Source organism: Phaenicophaeus curvirostris, chromosome 6 (assembly GCF_032191515.1).
Source record: "Phaenicophaeus curvirostris isolate KB17595 chromosome 6, BPBGC_Pcur_1.0, whole genome shotgun sequence".
Taxonomy (NCBI): Eukaryota; Metazoa; Chordata; class Aves; order Cuculiformes; family Cuculidae; genus Phaenicophaeus; species Phaenicophaeus curvirostris.
In genome coordinates, this window is record NC_091397.1 from 2,924,092 (window position 1) to 2,938,564 (window position 14,473).

At 45.0% G+C, this 14,473-nt stretch overlaps 2 protein-coding genes across 2 annotated transcripts in view; one reads left to right on the forward strand and one right to left on the reverse strand.

Moving 5' to 3' along the window:
• C6H1orf35 (chromosome 6 C1orf35 homolog) overlaps positions 1-14,473 on the reverse strand; it is a 404,048-nt gene that overhangs the window by 148,198 nt on the left and 241,377 nt on the right. The window lies entirely within an intron of this gene.
• Positions 1-14,473, forward strand: part of OBSCN (obscurin, cytoskeletal calmodulin and titin-interacting RhoGEF) — a 202,336-nt gene that overhangs the window by 18,265 nt on the left and 169,598 nt on the right. Inside the window, exons 3-7 of the mRNA XM_069859115.1 lie at positions 4,738-5,007; positions 6,324-6,584; positions 11,190-11,492; positions 12,534-12,800; positions 14,062-14,337. Of these exons, the coding sequence (XP_069715216.1) occupies positions 4,738-5,007; positions 6,324-6,584; positions 11,190-11,492; positions 12,534-12,800; positions 14,062-14,337 (1,377 nt within the window). The remainder of the gene's footprint in view (positions 1-4,737; positions 5,008-6,323; positions 6,585-11,189; positions 11,493-12,533; positions 12,801-14,061; positions 14,338-14,473) is intronic.

A 14,473-nucleotide genomic window follows, 5' to 3' on the forward strand; every position in this document is an offset into this window, starting at 1 on the left:
AATGGTTTATCTTCTGTATTAGTAATACTTAATACAAGCTTATGTAGAGAACTACCCTGATAAAGTCCCACTGGACTGGAGGCTGGCTGATGTTGTGCCCATCTACAAGAAGGGCTGCAGGGAGGACCCAGGAAACTACAGGCCTGTCAGTCTGACCTCAGTGCCAGGGAAAGTCATGGAACAGGTGATCTTGAGTGCTATCATGAAGCACATGCAAGAGAACCGGGTGATCAGGCCCAGTCAACACGGGTTCACAAAAGGCAGGTCTTGCCAGACTAACCTGATCGCCTTCTATGACAAAGTGACCTGGCTACTGGATGAGGGAAAGGCTGTGGATGTGGTCTTCCTGGACTTCAGCAAAGCCTTTGACACAGTTTCTCACAGCGTTCTGCTTGAGAAACTCACCTCTGGCCTGGACAGGCGCACACTCTCCTGGGTGGAAAACTGGTTGTATGGCCGGGCCCAGAGAGTGGTGGGAAATGGTGTGAAATCCAGCTGGAGGCCAGTGACAAGTGGGGTTCCCCAGGGCTCAGTGCTGGGTCCAGCCCTGTTCAATGTCTTCATCAATGACCTGGATGAAGGCATCGAGTGCACCCTGAGCAAGTTTGCGGACGACACTAAGCTGGGTGGAAGTGTTGATCTGCTGGAGGGTCAGGAGGCTCTGCAAAGGGATCTGAACAGGCTGGACCGCTGGGCAGAGTCCAATGGCATGAGGTTTAACAAGGCCAAATGCCGGGTCCTGCACTTGGGGCACAACAACCCTGTGCAGTGCTACAGACTAGGAGAAGTCTGTCTAGAAAGCTGCCTGGAGGAGAGGGACCTGGGGGTGTTGGTTGACAGCGACTGAACATGATCCAGCAGTGGCCCAGGTGGCCAAGAAGGCCAATGGCATCTTGGCTTGTATCAGAAACGGCGTGACCAGCAGGTCCAGGGAGGTTCTTCTCCCTCTGGACTCGGCACTGGTGAGACCGCTCCTCGAATCCTGTGTTCAGTTCTGGGCCCCTCACCACAAGAAGGATGTTGAGGCTCTGGAGAGAGTCCAGAGAAGAGCAACAAAGCTGGTGAAAGGGCTGGAGAACAGGCCTTATGAGGAGCGGCTGAGAGAGCTGGAGTTGTTTAGCCTGGAGAAGAGGAGGCTGAGGGGTGACCTCATTGCTCTCTACAACTACCTGAAAGGACGTTGTAGAGAGGAGGGTGCTGGCCTCTTCTCCCAAGTGACAGGGGACAGGACAAGAGGGAATGGCCTCAAGCTCCGCCAGGGGAGGTTTAGGCTAGACGTTAGGAAAAAATTCTTTACAGAAAGGGTCATTGGGCACTGGCAGAGGCTGCCCAGGGAGGTGGTTGAGTCACCTTCCCTGGAGGTGTTTAAGGCACGGGTGGACGAGGTGCTGAGGGATATGGTTTAGTGTTTGGTAGGAACGGTTGGACTCGGTGATCCGGTGGGTCTCTTCCAACCTGGTTATTCTGTGATTCTGTGATTCTGTGAAAGGTTAATACACGACAAACAGGCATTTGACAGCACTCAATATTTTTGAAGTCTAGCAGATCAAATATAACATAACATAGATAAGCATCTGCAGCAGATCTTCCTGATGTGCCTATGGTAGTTACCACACAGAATATTTCTGAATTGTGCTCTCTGGGTATCTCTCTAATCTGGGCAGGGTATTGGTTATGGACCAAATTAATTGTTTAGGATGTCTACTCTAAAGAAACCTGTGGTCCTTATGTAGTCCCTTGACCAAAATTAATCCCCTCTGTCTGACCAGATACTTGCAAGATGATGTGAAAAGCATCAAAATGTATTTAAGAAGAGGAGGTTGGTGGGGTTTGGAGCCTCTATCACATCTCCAAGGCAAAAAAAACCCCAGTGGGCTGAGTGAATCATGGGTTCAATTCAGTTTATCCATTGTGTCTCTCTGAAGCCCAGTTCAGAGTGAGATAAGACCCTTGTGCATGTGTCAGGAGGATGAAAGCAAAGTTGTTTTCAGAGTATATCTGTGACCCCAAGCTACCAAAGACAGCCTTGCACCTACTTTCAGGGCTGAAAAAGCCATGCTTTTACTGCAATGCATACAAAAAATCGACCAACAGGTCTGTGTTTGTACATTTAAAAACTTTTAAGTAGAGCAAATTTTTTTTAATTTTGTTTTAACCTTAGATACTGCTAAGTGACTGTAAAGGGAGAGGGGTTAATGATAGGGCCAGTTGCTCCAAGTATGGGAATAGACTTGTGTGCTCCTCAGGCACATCTCATATTTCCTGCTGACCCCTTGGTCATTTCCCTGTGTTCTCAGCGTCAGATCCAGACTCCCTCCTATCTCACAGGAGCTGCAACCAGCTCCTTAGACTGGCATCCTTCTGACAAATGCTTTCTTGCATTAGTCTTTCTCATCCTCTTGTTTGGTCCCATGGTATGAGAATTACAACTGCTTCATAGAATTATAGAGTAGTTTGGGTTGGAAGAGACCTTAAAGATCATCCAGTTACAACCCCCCTGCAATGGGCAGGGACACATCTCACTAGATCAGGCTGCTCAAAGCTCCATCCAACCTGGCCTTGAACACCTCCAGGGATGGGGCAGCCACAACTTCTCTGGGCAAAACCTGTTCCAGTGCTTCATCACCCTCATTGTGAAGAATTTCCTCCTTATGTCTAGTCTAAATCTGCCCCTCTCCAGTTTATACCCATTGCCCCTCATCCTATCACTTTGTGAACAGTCCCTCCCAATCTTTCTTGTAGCCCCCTCAGGTACTGGAGGGTCGCTTCTCCTCTCCAGGCTGAACAACCCTGACTCTCTCAGCCTGTCCTTTTATGGGAGGTGCTCCAGCCCTCGCATCGTCTTTGTAGCCCTCCTCTGGACCCATTCCAATGGCTCCATATCCTTCTTATACTGAGGATTTCAGAACTGGACACAATACTCCATATGAGATCTCCCAAGAGAGGAATAGAGGGGCAGAATCACCTCCTTTGCCCTGCTGGACATGCTTCGTTTGATGCAGCCCAGGATATGTCCCTTCCTTCATCGCTCCTTACTACACGGGGTGCTTCCATAGGTGATCTATAGCTTTGCAGCCCTGGAGCCTGAGCAGCCTGCTGGTGAAAGAAAAACATGGGTAATTAACATGTGGAGTGTGGGCAGAGCAGGTCTGTGCAACTATAGCTGAAGGCTATTCACGGCAAGGCTTTGACTTGCTTTGATTTGAGGTGCGTTAAGGCAAAATATTTTTTAAAAAAATAACCGAGTTGACATGATGAGATAGACTCAAGGTTGTTCTTTGAAAGGTATTGTGTGGGTTCTTAGTCAGGGCTTAATCTCAGGCTAGCAACCGAGGTAGTAGATAGCAACCGAGGTAGTAGATAGCATTGCTATTGACCTTGGGATCTGGTATCTCTATCCAGGCTGTGCTCAGCTAGAAATGATTGGAAATGTTTATGTGATAGAGAGGTGGAATACAAGACCTGTAGAACTGAACACATGAGTTTTCAGGGCCTGATTTCAATAAAAGCCAAACCAGATTAACAGCAGCACTGCTCCTGTAGCAGCTCCTGTCCTACAGGAGGGCAGGAGGGGACAGGCAGCAGGCTTAGACTCTGAGCTACCAGATCTCAGTTTTACAAAACAGAGGCTCCTGGACATCAAAACTTGGATTTGGGATGTTTGAGGGACTTGATTTGTGTTTCTCCAGCATGGTGACTCTGCCTGGGATGTGCTACCATAGATGTAGGTTTATAAATCTAAGAGAAGTCCACTCTCATTTGACAATTAGATTAACACCTGGCATAGCTGGCTGCTAATGTCCACAAGCAATTACCAGCTTGGGAGTGTGTGTGGGGTCAGGGAGAAGGAGAATGGAGTCATGAGGAAAGGCTGAGGGGTGGCGCAGTAGTTATTAGAAGAAGGTACGTGTCAAGATGTGATGCCTTATGAGCGGTGATGCATTAGCACTGGCTAATCCAAGTCTGTGATGTGACTGTGGCACCTGTCCCACGGCTGTGACCACCGGCTGTCCTCTTCAGTCTGACTGCCCCTTCTCTGGTTTGGTCCTGGGGTACCAGGATGATTTCACAGTGCAGCTGTCACTGGAATTAAACATTGTTCTGTTCATGAAATGCCTTTGCTCCCTGCCATGCAGCTGTTTTGCAGTTTGATCTACACTTTGGTTTCTCCCTTAGCTGGAGCGCTGCAGCCCTGTTGCTGGAGGAAAGCAGAGGCTGTTGAGAAACTTGGGTTCTTTCTCTAGTTCCTTTGTTGTCATTGACAAAAGTCAATACAGACAGGGTGCAATGCAGAGATGCTCGTGCTAGAGGACAAGCCGGCCACAGGAGCAGAATTTGTTAACCTGATGCTTCAGCAACTTGTTCGCATTGCCTTGGATTACACCAAACTCCTCTGTGTGGTGTTGTGGGGCAGGTACTGCAGTTCATATTGATATTGGTTTGGGTAAGTCCAGAAACAAACCAAGTCCATGGTTGGACTCAATGATCGTAAGGGTCTATTCCAACCTAAATGATTCTGTGACTCTCAATGGTTCTAAGTTTTTATTTTACATGAGAGCAGAACTTCTGCAGTAGTAGGGCTTGATTATAGGGTTGGATGGCACTTCAGGATAAACCAATATCATTAATAAGAAACATTAATGTTCGATTTTTTCCTATTGACTAATTTATTTGCACACCTCCTACCCAAGACTATCACAAACTCTTGTTTCTCCTTTCTGTTTCTATCCTCTTAAGAACCTTCAATACCTTTCAAGGAAAAACTGCAGGATCTTGAAGTGAGGGAGAAGGAATCTGCCACCTTCCAATGTGAAGTGCCTGTTCCTAGTACAGAGACATCTTGGTTCAAGGAGGAAACCAAACTCCGGCAGAGCAAGAAATACAACATTGAAGAGGAGGGCACGTATCGCCGGCTCACTGTCCAGAATGTCACTACAGATGATGATGCTGTGTACATCTGTGAGATGAAAGAAGGGAGCAGGACCATCGCAGAGTTGTCTGTCCAAGGTAAGAAAGGGTTTTGCTGTTTCAGATTGACCAAGTCTTGCCTACTGATTGCAAGATTCAAGTACGAGACTCTAGACTTGACCTTGTGAACCCCGTTTACCCCACGGATGTTTGCAGTGAAGAACAGCAGATTCCCTGATGGTGTGAGAGGAGAGCCATGTGTGGTTGGTTAGTAGGTTCCTGGGTCCCCTGCCAGGATGTATCTGGGACATAGGGTCACAGAATCGGGACAGATGGTGTTGCTGCACAAGATGTGTCACCGGTGGGGCCATATGCTTAAAAAGGCTTCCTAGAAGACAAAGTCCTTGAGCTGTCCCCTAGCACTGTAGACTTTCTTTAACATGATCCCAAGCAATGGATGTGTCCCCTGGCTCTGTCTCACACAGGTCTTGCCTGGTGTCTGGAAAATAGAATTGTGAATCTTGTCCAAGAGCAGTGCTGACCACACTGGGCAGCTAGATTAGCAGCTGTAGTTTTTGGTCTGGTGTGTGGTGCAGGCTTCGGTTAGCACCACTATGGTTTCAGATTGGGAATCAGATCCACGCATGAAATCTCTGACCTGTGGGGCTGTTCTCTGGAGTTTGGAAAGCTGATGAGAGAGGGTCAGAAAGTGAATAGAGGTCCATGTCCAAGTCTCCTGAGTGTGGTTGTTAAGGACTGAAGTGCATGTTGGTGTAGAGCCTGGTGTGGTGTAGATGTCTTACAGCCAGTAGACGTGCATATCAGAGACATGGAGATGTCTACTGAAGGGGCTGCTGACTCTGAGCTCCCTGACTTGTTGTATGGATGAGAACCTTCCCATAAAACTCCAGGACCTACAGTTTTGATAGCGTTTATGTTGGTATCACTGACGTGTCTTCTGTTGCTTGAATTTGAGAACCTTCATGGCTACAGGATTGCATTTGTCCTGTCTCCTTTGAAGTCTGTCTTTACTCTCAGCAAAACCAGAAGTTCTTTGTTACATAAATTGGTGCAAAACAGCTGGGTGATGTGCATCCTTGTGCAAATTCCCTTTTGTATCATTAGCAAAGAGTTGAGAGTGCACGGAAAGGGTCACTGGGCTCTGGAACAGGCTGCCCAGGGAGGTGGTTAAGTCACCATCCCTGGAGGTATTTAAAAGACGTGTGGATGAGATGCTGAGGGGCATGGTTTAGTGATTGATGGGAATGGTTGGACTTGATGATCCAGTGGGTCTTTTCCAACCTAGTGATTCTGTGAGAGCTGTTGGCTACTCCAGTTGTAGTCTGGGCCACTCAGTGCTGCCAGAGATATTAATGTCTGCTGCTTGCTGATCATAGTTCTTTTCTCATGTAAAGGGAACATCGTTAAAAAACTCCCAAGGAAGACTGCAGTCTTCGTAAATGATACAGCCATCTTCTGCGTGGAGCTGGACAATGAATGCCAGAACATCCGATGGCTGAAAAATAAAGAAGAAGTGAAACCAGGTGATCGAATCTCCATCACATGCTCTGGCAAGCAACACACCATGATCATCCGAGAGTGTAAGATGGAAGATGCTGGTGAGATTGCCTTCCTGGCTGATGAAAGCAGGACTACTACCCAGTTCACTGTGACCAGTAAGCTTCACTTCTATTTGGCCTTAGTGTTGTGTCTTCCCCAGGTACTCCTGTGTTAGCACTGTTGTTCTAGGCACTGCCATGGTAAGTTTGTTGTCTAAAGACAGCAGAAGGTTTGATGTCTGCCACAAAAGGCCAACAGCCTGAACACTAGCGTTGTGAGATATTATGGAGAGATCAGAACAGAGAAAGAAATGTCCTGGAGAAAGAGCATGGTGCAAACCTGCGTCTTCTCTGTACCATTTTCATTTCTTGCTGGAGTAAATGTAAACTGATAACTGAGTAAAGCATGAGGTAAGGGGTGTCCCTTCTCTCCACATGTTCTCACCATCAGGAGGTGCTTTGAAAACTTTGTGTAAGTTACATAAGTTGCAGTTGCCTCATTTCATTGCACACAGAGCGCTGTGTGTGCTCCAGCTACGTAAACATCGACCCTCATTGTCCAAACCCCTCAGATTCTTTGAGTGGCATTTATTAATTCTTGCTATGGAGATAATACTTCTTCTAGCACATAGAGACCATTGATCTCTCCCTCTCCCACTTCACTGAGGATTTGAATGGTATAGTCAATGAAGATTCAGTTCCTTCTCCAGGTCTTGAGTCTACAGAGAAATGAGGGTTGTGGGTATGTAGTCTTTACAGAGACTACAGTGCGTGGGTATGCTGGCTGTGACAGAGAAGTAAGTAGGTGCCCTGAACATTTTTGGTAGAGCATTTCCATTCTAGCAAGCAAAAACATCTGTGAAGGAACATCTGTGCGCATGCATATGAATCAGCTGTTTGCATTGAAATAAATATATATGTATTTACAATCAATATATAAAAAAGTATATATTTACAATCAAAAATCCTGCTAATAAAGGCTAAATGCCTTCTGAAAATATTATTTCCTTCCTTTTGTGGAGACCAGCAAAGCCACGTCCTCCCTCATCCTCTCTTTGACGTGACAAAGCTGGGAAGACCCTGTGAATTGATGGTAATTATGCTGAAAGATGGAACTTTTGTCTTGATGAGCTTTTCTTGGGGAGATTGATATAATATACAAGCTGGAGAATTCCTTCATCTGACATGTCTGATCTGAGCAAGGATTTCCATTGATGGAGCAGTAGCAGAAGGCGAAGTAGAGTTGAGATCAGACTTGAAATTAAATTTTGGTGAAGTTGCCTAAGTTTATGAAATTTTATTTTGATGACGTTGCACTTCCTAGGCAAAAGCTGCTTAATTTAAGATAGAGGACTGCATGTGGTTTCTGGCTCTGCTGCAGTTTCAGTTTGCATGTGAACAAGTCACCAACTTTAGTCACCATTTGGGCAGAACAACACTTCTTTTCTCCCACCACCACCTCTAAATTGCAGTTATTGGGTGGTAAAAAGAGATCTTCTCTGGGGACCAATGATAGGACCTGAGGCAATGGCCAGAAAATGTGTCAGAGGAGGGTTAGGTAGGATATTAGGTTCTTCACTCAGAGGGTGGTGGAGCACTGGAACAGCTCCCCAGGGAAGCAGACGAAGCTTGACAATATTAATGAAGCATTTGGCCAAAGCCCTGAAACACATGGTGTGAATATTGGGGTTGTCCTATACAGGAACAGGAGGTGGATTCAATGATCCTTGTGGGTCCCTTTGAACTCAGGACATTCTATGGTTCTATAAAGGTTTATAACTGCTATGTTATCTAAATTTGGTTGAGGCATTCTGATTCGATTGAGCTAAAATGAAGGGAAAGTGAGGTACATGTCCTACTTAACATCGTGACAGTTTCTAAGGTATTTAGAGATCTTTAACAATCAATCAAGCACCTCCCCAATAGGAACACCACAGTTCAGACTGACTTCAGACTTCGCTGTTTAAGTTATGATTCATTAAGTTATTGTTTCATGCAATAGAAAAAGGCAAGAAGTTGCCTTCCCACAAACAAAACAAAATCTCTCAACAAAATATTACATTACAGTTTATGATGGGAAGGTCAAGAGATCTGATCCCAGGGTCTAGGGTTCAGCTTAATGCTACACTAGCAGGGCTTCTGGCATCCAGCTCTGACCAGCAGTAACTGACAGCTGGTAACTGTGCACCCCAAAACGCTTAGGTGTCTATTTATGTAATGCAGGAAAAGTGCATCGCATTGAGATTTCCTATTTTAACACTTCATGCATATCTGATCCGCTGACTGAAGAATCCTGTGTACTAATCCCATCTTTTTTCAAATAGCTGGTCAGGTTTGGTTTGGGCTGTTTTAATAGCATTTATCGGGTAAACAATGTTTATGTATTATTGCTCACCTTGTTACTATGCCTGTTTTAAAGACAGGTAAACTGAGGCAGAGAGAGATCAGTTGTCAAAGAGTTTAGTTTTGGTCTAGGCTCATTGTACAGGCTCCCTCAATAGTCATGAACACTTGAGTATCTGCAAGGTGTGATTCATTTCACCTATCTCACACACCTTTAAGCTGAATGAATTGCTCCCGAGTGTGCTGAGCTTCATGGGATTAAAGATGGATTCTGGTTGGCTGACTTAAACCAGACACCTTTCAGATAACCAAAATTAAATTGAATGAATCCCTTACCATGTCAGCAGATGTGTAATTAGAGGGTATAAGAGAATTCCTAACCTCTTGACTGTATCAGTGGCGACATATAATGAATAACTCTGCTGGGGCTTGAGCCTTCTCTATGGGGTACAAAAGGAATGAGAAAGTGAAAATAAACCTTCATTATATAAATACCTGCAGGGATACATTTGCAAGCTCAGGTACAATAAAATAGCCACACCTCAATTGTAGAGCCTCAACGGTGCGCACGTGTCTTTGTGATTTCCTTTGGAAGTCAATTCCTCAATCTCAAAAGGTGATTTTCCATAAATCACTAAAAGGGAGATCCATAATGACAAAGGGAGACAACGTTACAACCCTACCGCTGAGTGGGATAGCATATAATTCAGAAGCAGGACAGAGGACACATACTCAGATGAAAGTGACTGCAGAGAACAGATGAGCCTATGGAACAAGCGGCTGAGATCTCCATAACTCTAAAACTCATGCACTGTTTAGTCATGTTTGTACCTCTGAAATGTCCCATTTGTACAGAATTTAGCTGGTCTGCCTGTGGAGAATTAGAACTGAAATATTTTAGTGGGGGTTGGAACAGGCTGTTGAGAAGAAATGGAGGAGGCATTCTCCTGGGACAGGCTGATTTTTATGGAGTGGGTTTACGTTACTGTGCTGGGTGCCACACCTGTGTGTAAAGCATTGCAAAGTATCACCGCTCTCCTCCTTGATGCAATGGTACGTTGTCAAGCATTGACACATTTACGCTCCTAACTGCAGAAATATGTATTGAAATTAAATTTTGGTGAAGTTGCCTAAGTTTCATAAACTTAGGCAACAGATCTATTATCTGACAGATAGTAGATCATAGAATCATAGAATGTCCTGTGTTGGAAGGGTCCCACAAGGATCATTGAATCCACCTCCTGTTCCTACATAGGACAACCCCAACATTCACACCATGTGTTTCAGGGCTTTGGCCAAATGCTTCTTTATTATTGTCAGGCTTGGTGCTTCGACTGCTTCCCTGGGGAGCTGTTCCAGTGCTCCACCACCCTCTGGGTGAAGAACCTTTTCCTAATATCCAACCTAATCCTCCTCTGACACATCTTCTGGCCATTGCCTCAGGTCCTATCATTGGTCCCATCATTGGTCCCCAGAGAGGAGATCAGTGCCTGCTCTTCCTCCTTCCCCTGCAAGGAAGCTGTAGACTGTGATGAGACCTCCCTTCAGCCTCCTTTTCTCCAGGCTCAGCAGACCAAGTGACTTTATCTGCTTCTTACATGGCTTTCCCTCTAAACCCTTCACCAACTGTGTGATAGGAATGGTTGGACTTGATGATCCGGTGGGTCTCTTCCAACCTGGTGATTCTATGATTCTATGACCCTCCTCTGGTCACTTTCCAGTAGCTTTATAGCCTTTATACTGCGGTGCCCAAAACTGCACCCAGTACTCCAGGTGGGGTCACACCAGCAGATTTGCAGTATTGGTGCAACAATCCTTGTGCAACAAGGCTGAGTAAGCAGGAAAAAATTGTTCCACCTTGCCAGAGTAATCCCATCAGAGTATTTTTATTTTGTGTAGCCTGGATTCACACTAGGGAAGCAGAACAGGAATTTGCTGCACAGAATTTTGAACAACCTCTGATGATGGTTTAACTCATCTTCTAAGTGAAAATAACAAGCTGAGTGTTCATCTGCTTTGCCGAGGAGCAGTTTAGGAAGTGATATGGGTCTGTATCTAGCACTCAAAATTTATGCCTATGAATTATTCATTGGAGAGTCTTTGTCTGCACAGGAAATTGTAATATTGTGTTGAAATCATGTATGTTTAGCTGTGGAGGTAGGAGTATTTTACATATTTGTGTAATGCAGCCCAAAAATATCCTCTATACATTCTCTTGCTTTTCCATCTCACATCAATATTTACAGAGGTTTATTACATAAATGCAGGTTTTAGTCCAGTTTAAGCTTTCTCAGTGAGGCATAGCTCTTTGCTACTCCAACATAGATGTCTTACTCTGTTTTTTGTTTTGTTTTTTTTTTCCTTTTTTCCCTTGTTCAGCTCCCAAAAAACCTCCCACCCAACCCCCAGCTGACCCTGTGGTGAAAAATAAAACAGAAACCTCAGTGACGCTGGCATGGTCCCCTCCAAAGATGGACCGCCCCATTCCAGTCGATGGCTACGTTGTGGAACGCAAGAAACTAACTGGCTTTACGTGGATGAGATGCCACGAGTCCCACATCCCTGTCCCAGAGTTCACAGTGAGCAACCTGTCAGAAGAGGCTGATTATCAGTTCAGAGTGTCTGCAGTCAACGCCTATGGACAGAGCCCCTACCTGGAGTTCCCAGGGAGCATGCATCTTGGTGAGCACAAAACCATCATAAAATGGGTCAGTCAGTGTTGGTCTGCAATGTGGGTGCCCTTCTAAAGACGTTTCCCATGACTTTGAGGAGGACAGAGCAATTGCACAGCAAAACCTTTTCCCCTTCACTGCTCCTAATCCTATTTCATTTCAACCACAGACCATCAGAAAAATGATGATGTTTGGGTTGCTGTGATGGAGCTGTGAGTATTCTTATATTCTAGTATCTCACACCAGGCTGTGTGAGAGACAGAGCTCTTTGCAGTGGGTCTTAAGTCTTTAAGTGTTTTTTCTAGACCTGGTTTGAAAGGCAAAAATCAGATGGGTTTATCATATAATGTTCAGCATATCAATGAGATATCAAACTTGTATCTAGAGAATATTTATGTTGTGATCATACTGTCATGAAAACCAGGTTCCAGTCAGTCCCTCTTTAATCTTAAAGTTCCTAGGAGAAATATAGAGATTTTGCTTTATTTCTAGGGTGCCAACCTGCCCATTGGATCATTGTAAGCAGTAAGATTCCATCTGTCTTTGATTTGCTTCACTGGAAAATACCTGCACAGACTTTGATCATACTGTGTCTTGTTATCGTGTTATCCTCTACCCTAGATGTCTGAACATGCCTGTGTTTTGCTAGAAAATCTAGAAACGACTATGAGGCTGGGTGGCCTCCTCAAGAGCCTTCTGAAATCTATGTATAATACTGGTTATTAAAAAAATAGTCCACTTGCTAGGGAACTAAGGTGTTTCAGACTTGTTATGTCTTTAATATCTTAAGGACAATGAGTGAAATATGCCTGCTCCTCTTTCCTTATAGAAAGAGGGCTTGCCTTAATGCCAGAGGTCTGCAGTTGCAGAAATCAAGTCCTGATGAGCAGCCATGCGTTGCCTTCAGTGCATCCAAATCGTATAGGGCTGCAGGATTTTACTGTTAAGCGTTATTTGTTGTCCAAAACTTTGTTCTCAGGAAGAACTATTCTCCAGCATGGCAGTCCTGTGTCCTTTGATCTTAGAGATACGTATTATTTTTCTTCTTCAGAACCAGTCCTGGCTGTGAAAACCCCCCTGACAACTGCTGAAGCTGTACCTGGAGGGGATGCCCTGTTTACTCTTGACCTCACAAGAATATGTTCTGGCACTTGGTACCTTAATGGTAAAGTCTTACAGGAAAGCGAGACCTATATCATTAAGAGAACTCAAACTACTCACACCCTGATCATAAAGAATGTCACCAAGAACGATGATGGAGCAGAAGTGAAATTTGTTGCCAATAATGTTGACACCAGCACCAAGATCAGAGTGAAAGGTATTTACTTTGGTCATTGTCCTTTCTTTGTCTGGTCAAGGGGCAGTTGCTGTGACCTGGTGATTAGAATGGGGGATGAAGGCTTGCACTGACTCATCCCTATTCTGTAGGATATACCTGAAATTGCATCGTATGAACTAACACGAGTCCTGGTAATGACCTCACTGTGACAGCACTGAGTTCAGAGATGATCTGTCCAGCCAGTTGATATCTGAACCAGGCTGCTTAACATCAGCTCACTAATTTCTGTAGTCCACAGCCAGTGGATTCTGTCACCAGGTCTACCACTGAGTCTCCATTGCAGTAGTTTCTGTTCCAGGTTCACCTAGTCTTTCCAACTGTAATAAAGTCTTTCAAAAGTAGAAGAGCATTAATTGTTAACAAAAGCTTTTTCTTGGAGGATTTTAGTCTACCATGGATGTGTGGGATGAACAAGTTAGTATCTTGTAACTGAATTTACCATTGAGAGATGAATGCTCCAGCTTTCCTCTATGAAATCATGATAAGTTGCGTGGCAAAATGTAATGATCCAACAGTGATTCTGGAAGGTTGTGTTTGGGTGCAAATTTCTGCAGAACCATATTTAGAGTATTTATTAATCAGTAGGTAGCCCTGCTTTTTTACTCTTCTTAGTGACTTTGGCAATAAAAGTGGATTTGTTCTGAAATGGAAAAAATGTTCTTGGTATTGACATGAGTGTGAGGGCAGGAACAAGACCTAATACTTTTTCAAAGGTCTCACCGTCTACTGCAGACACATATCAGCGACATGAGCTAAACATGATCAGAGGGTTGGAGCACGTCCCATACGAGGACAGGCTGAGAGAGTTTGAGTTGTTCAGCCTGGAGAAGAGAAGGCTCCAGGGAGACCTTATAGCGACCTTTCAGTACCTGAAGGGGGCTACAAGAAAGCTGGGGAGGGACTGTTTACAAGGGGTTTTGGTGATAGGACGAGGAGCAATGGGTATAAACTGGAAAGGGGCAGATTTAGACTAGACATGAGGAAGAATTTCTTCACTATGAGAGTGGTGAGGCACTGGAACAGGTTACCCAGGGAAGTTGTGGCTGCCCCATCCCGGGAGGTGTTCGAGGCCAGGCTGGATGGGGCCTTGGGTAGCTTGATCTAGTGGGATGTCCCTGCCCATGCCAGGGGGGTTGAAACTAGATCATCTTTAAGGTCCCTTCCAACCCAAACTATTCTATGATTCTATGACGTGTTAAGCTGATATAGGTTGGAATAACAAGACCTATGCTCCTTACAGGTGCTGCAGTGAGATTTACCAACAAGAGCAGAGATATAGAAAAGGTCTCCGCTCGGCTGTGTGAGGAAGCCAAACTTCTGGCTGAGCTTTCAGATACAGAGGCTGCTGTGAAGTGGATGAAGGATGGGAAAGAGCTGAAGGCCAGTGAAAAATATGAATTTCAGTCTGCGGGGAAAAAGCATGTCCTGAAAATCCGCAACATTGCAGCAGAGGATGCTGGGGTTTATGAGTGTATTTGCGAGGGGGATAAAATGCGTTATCAGCTTTCAGTGAAAGGTAAGTGACTGCCTGGGCTGCTTTGTATTAATGGCCTTCTCCTGCCCTAAGACAACAGAGTCATCCCTGGAAGTGTTCGAGGCCAGGTTAGACATGGTTTGAGCAGCCTGATCTAGTGGGAGGTGTCCCTCCCCAT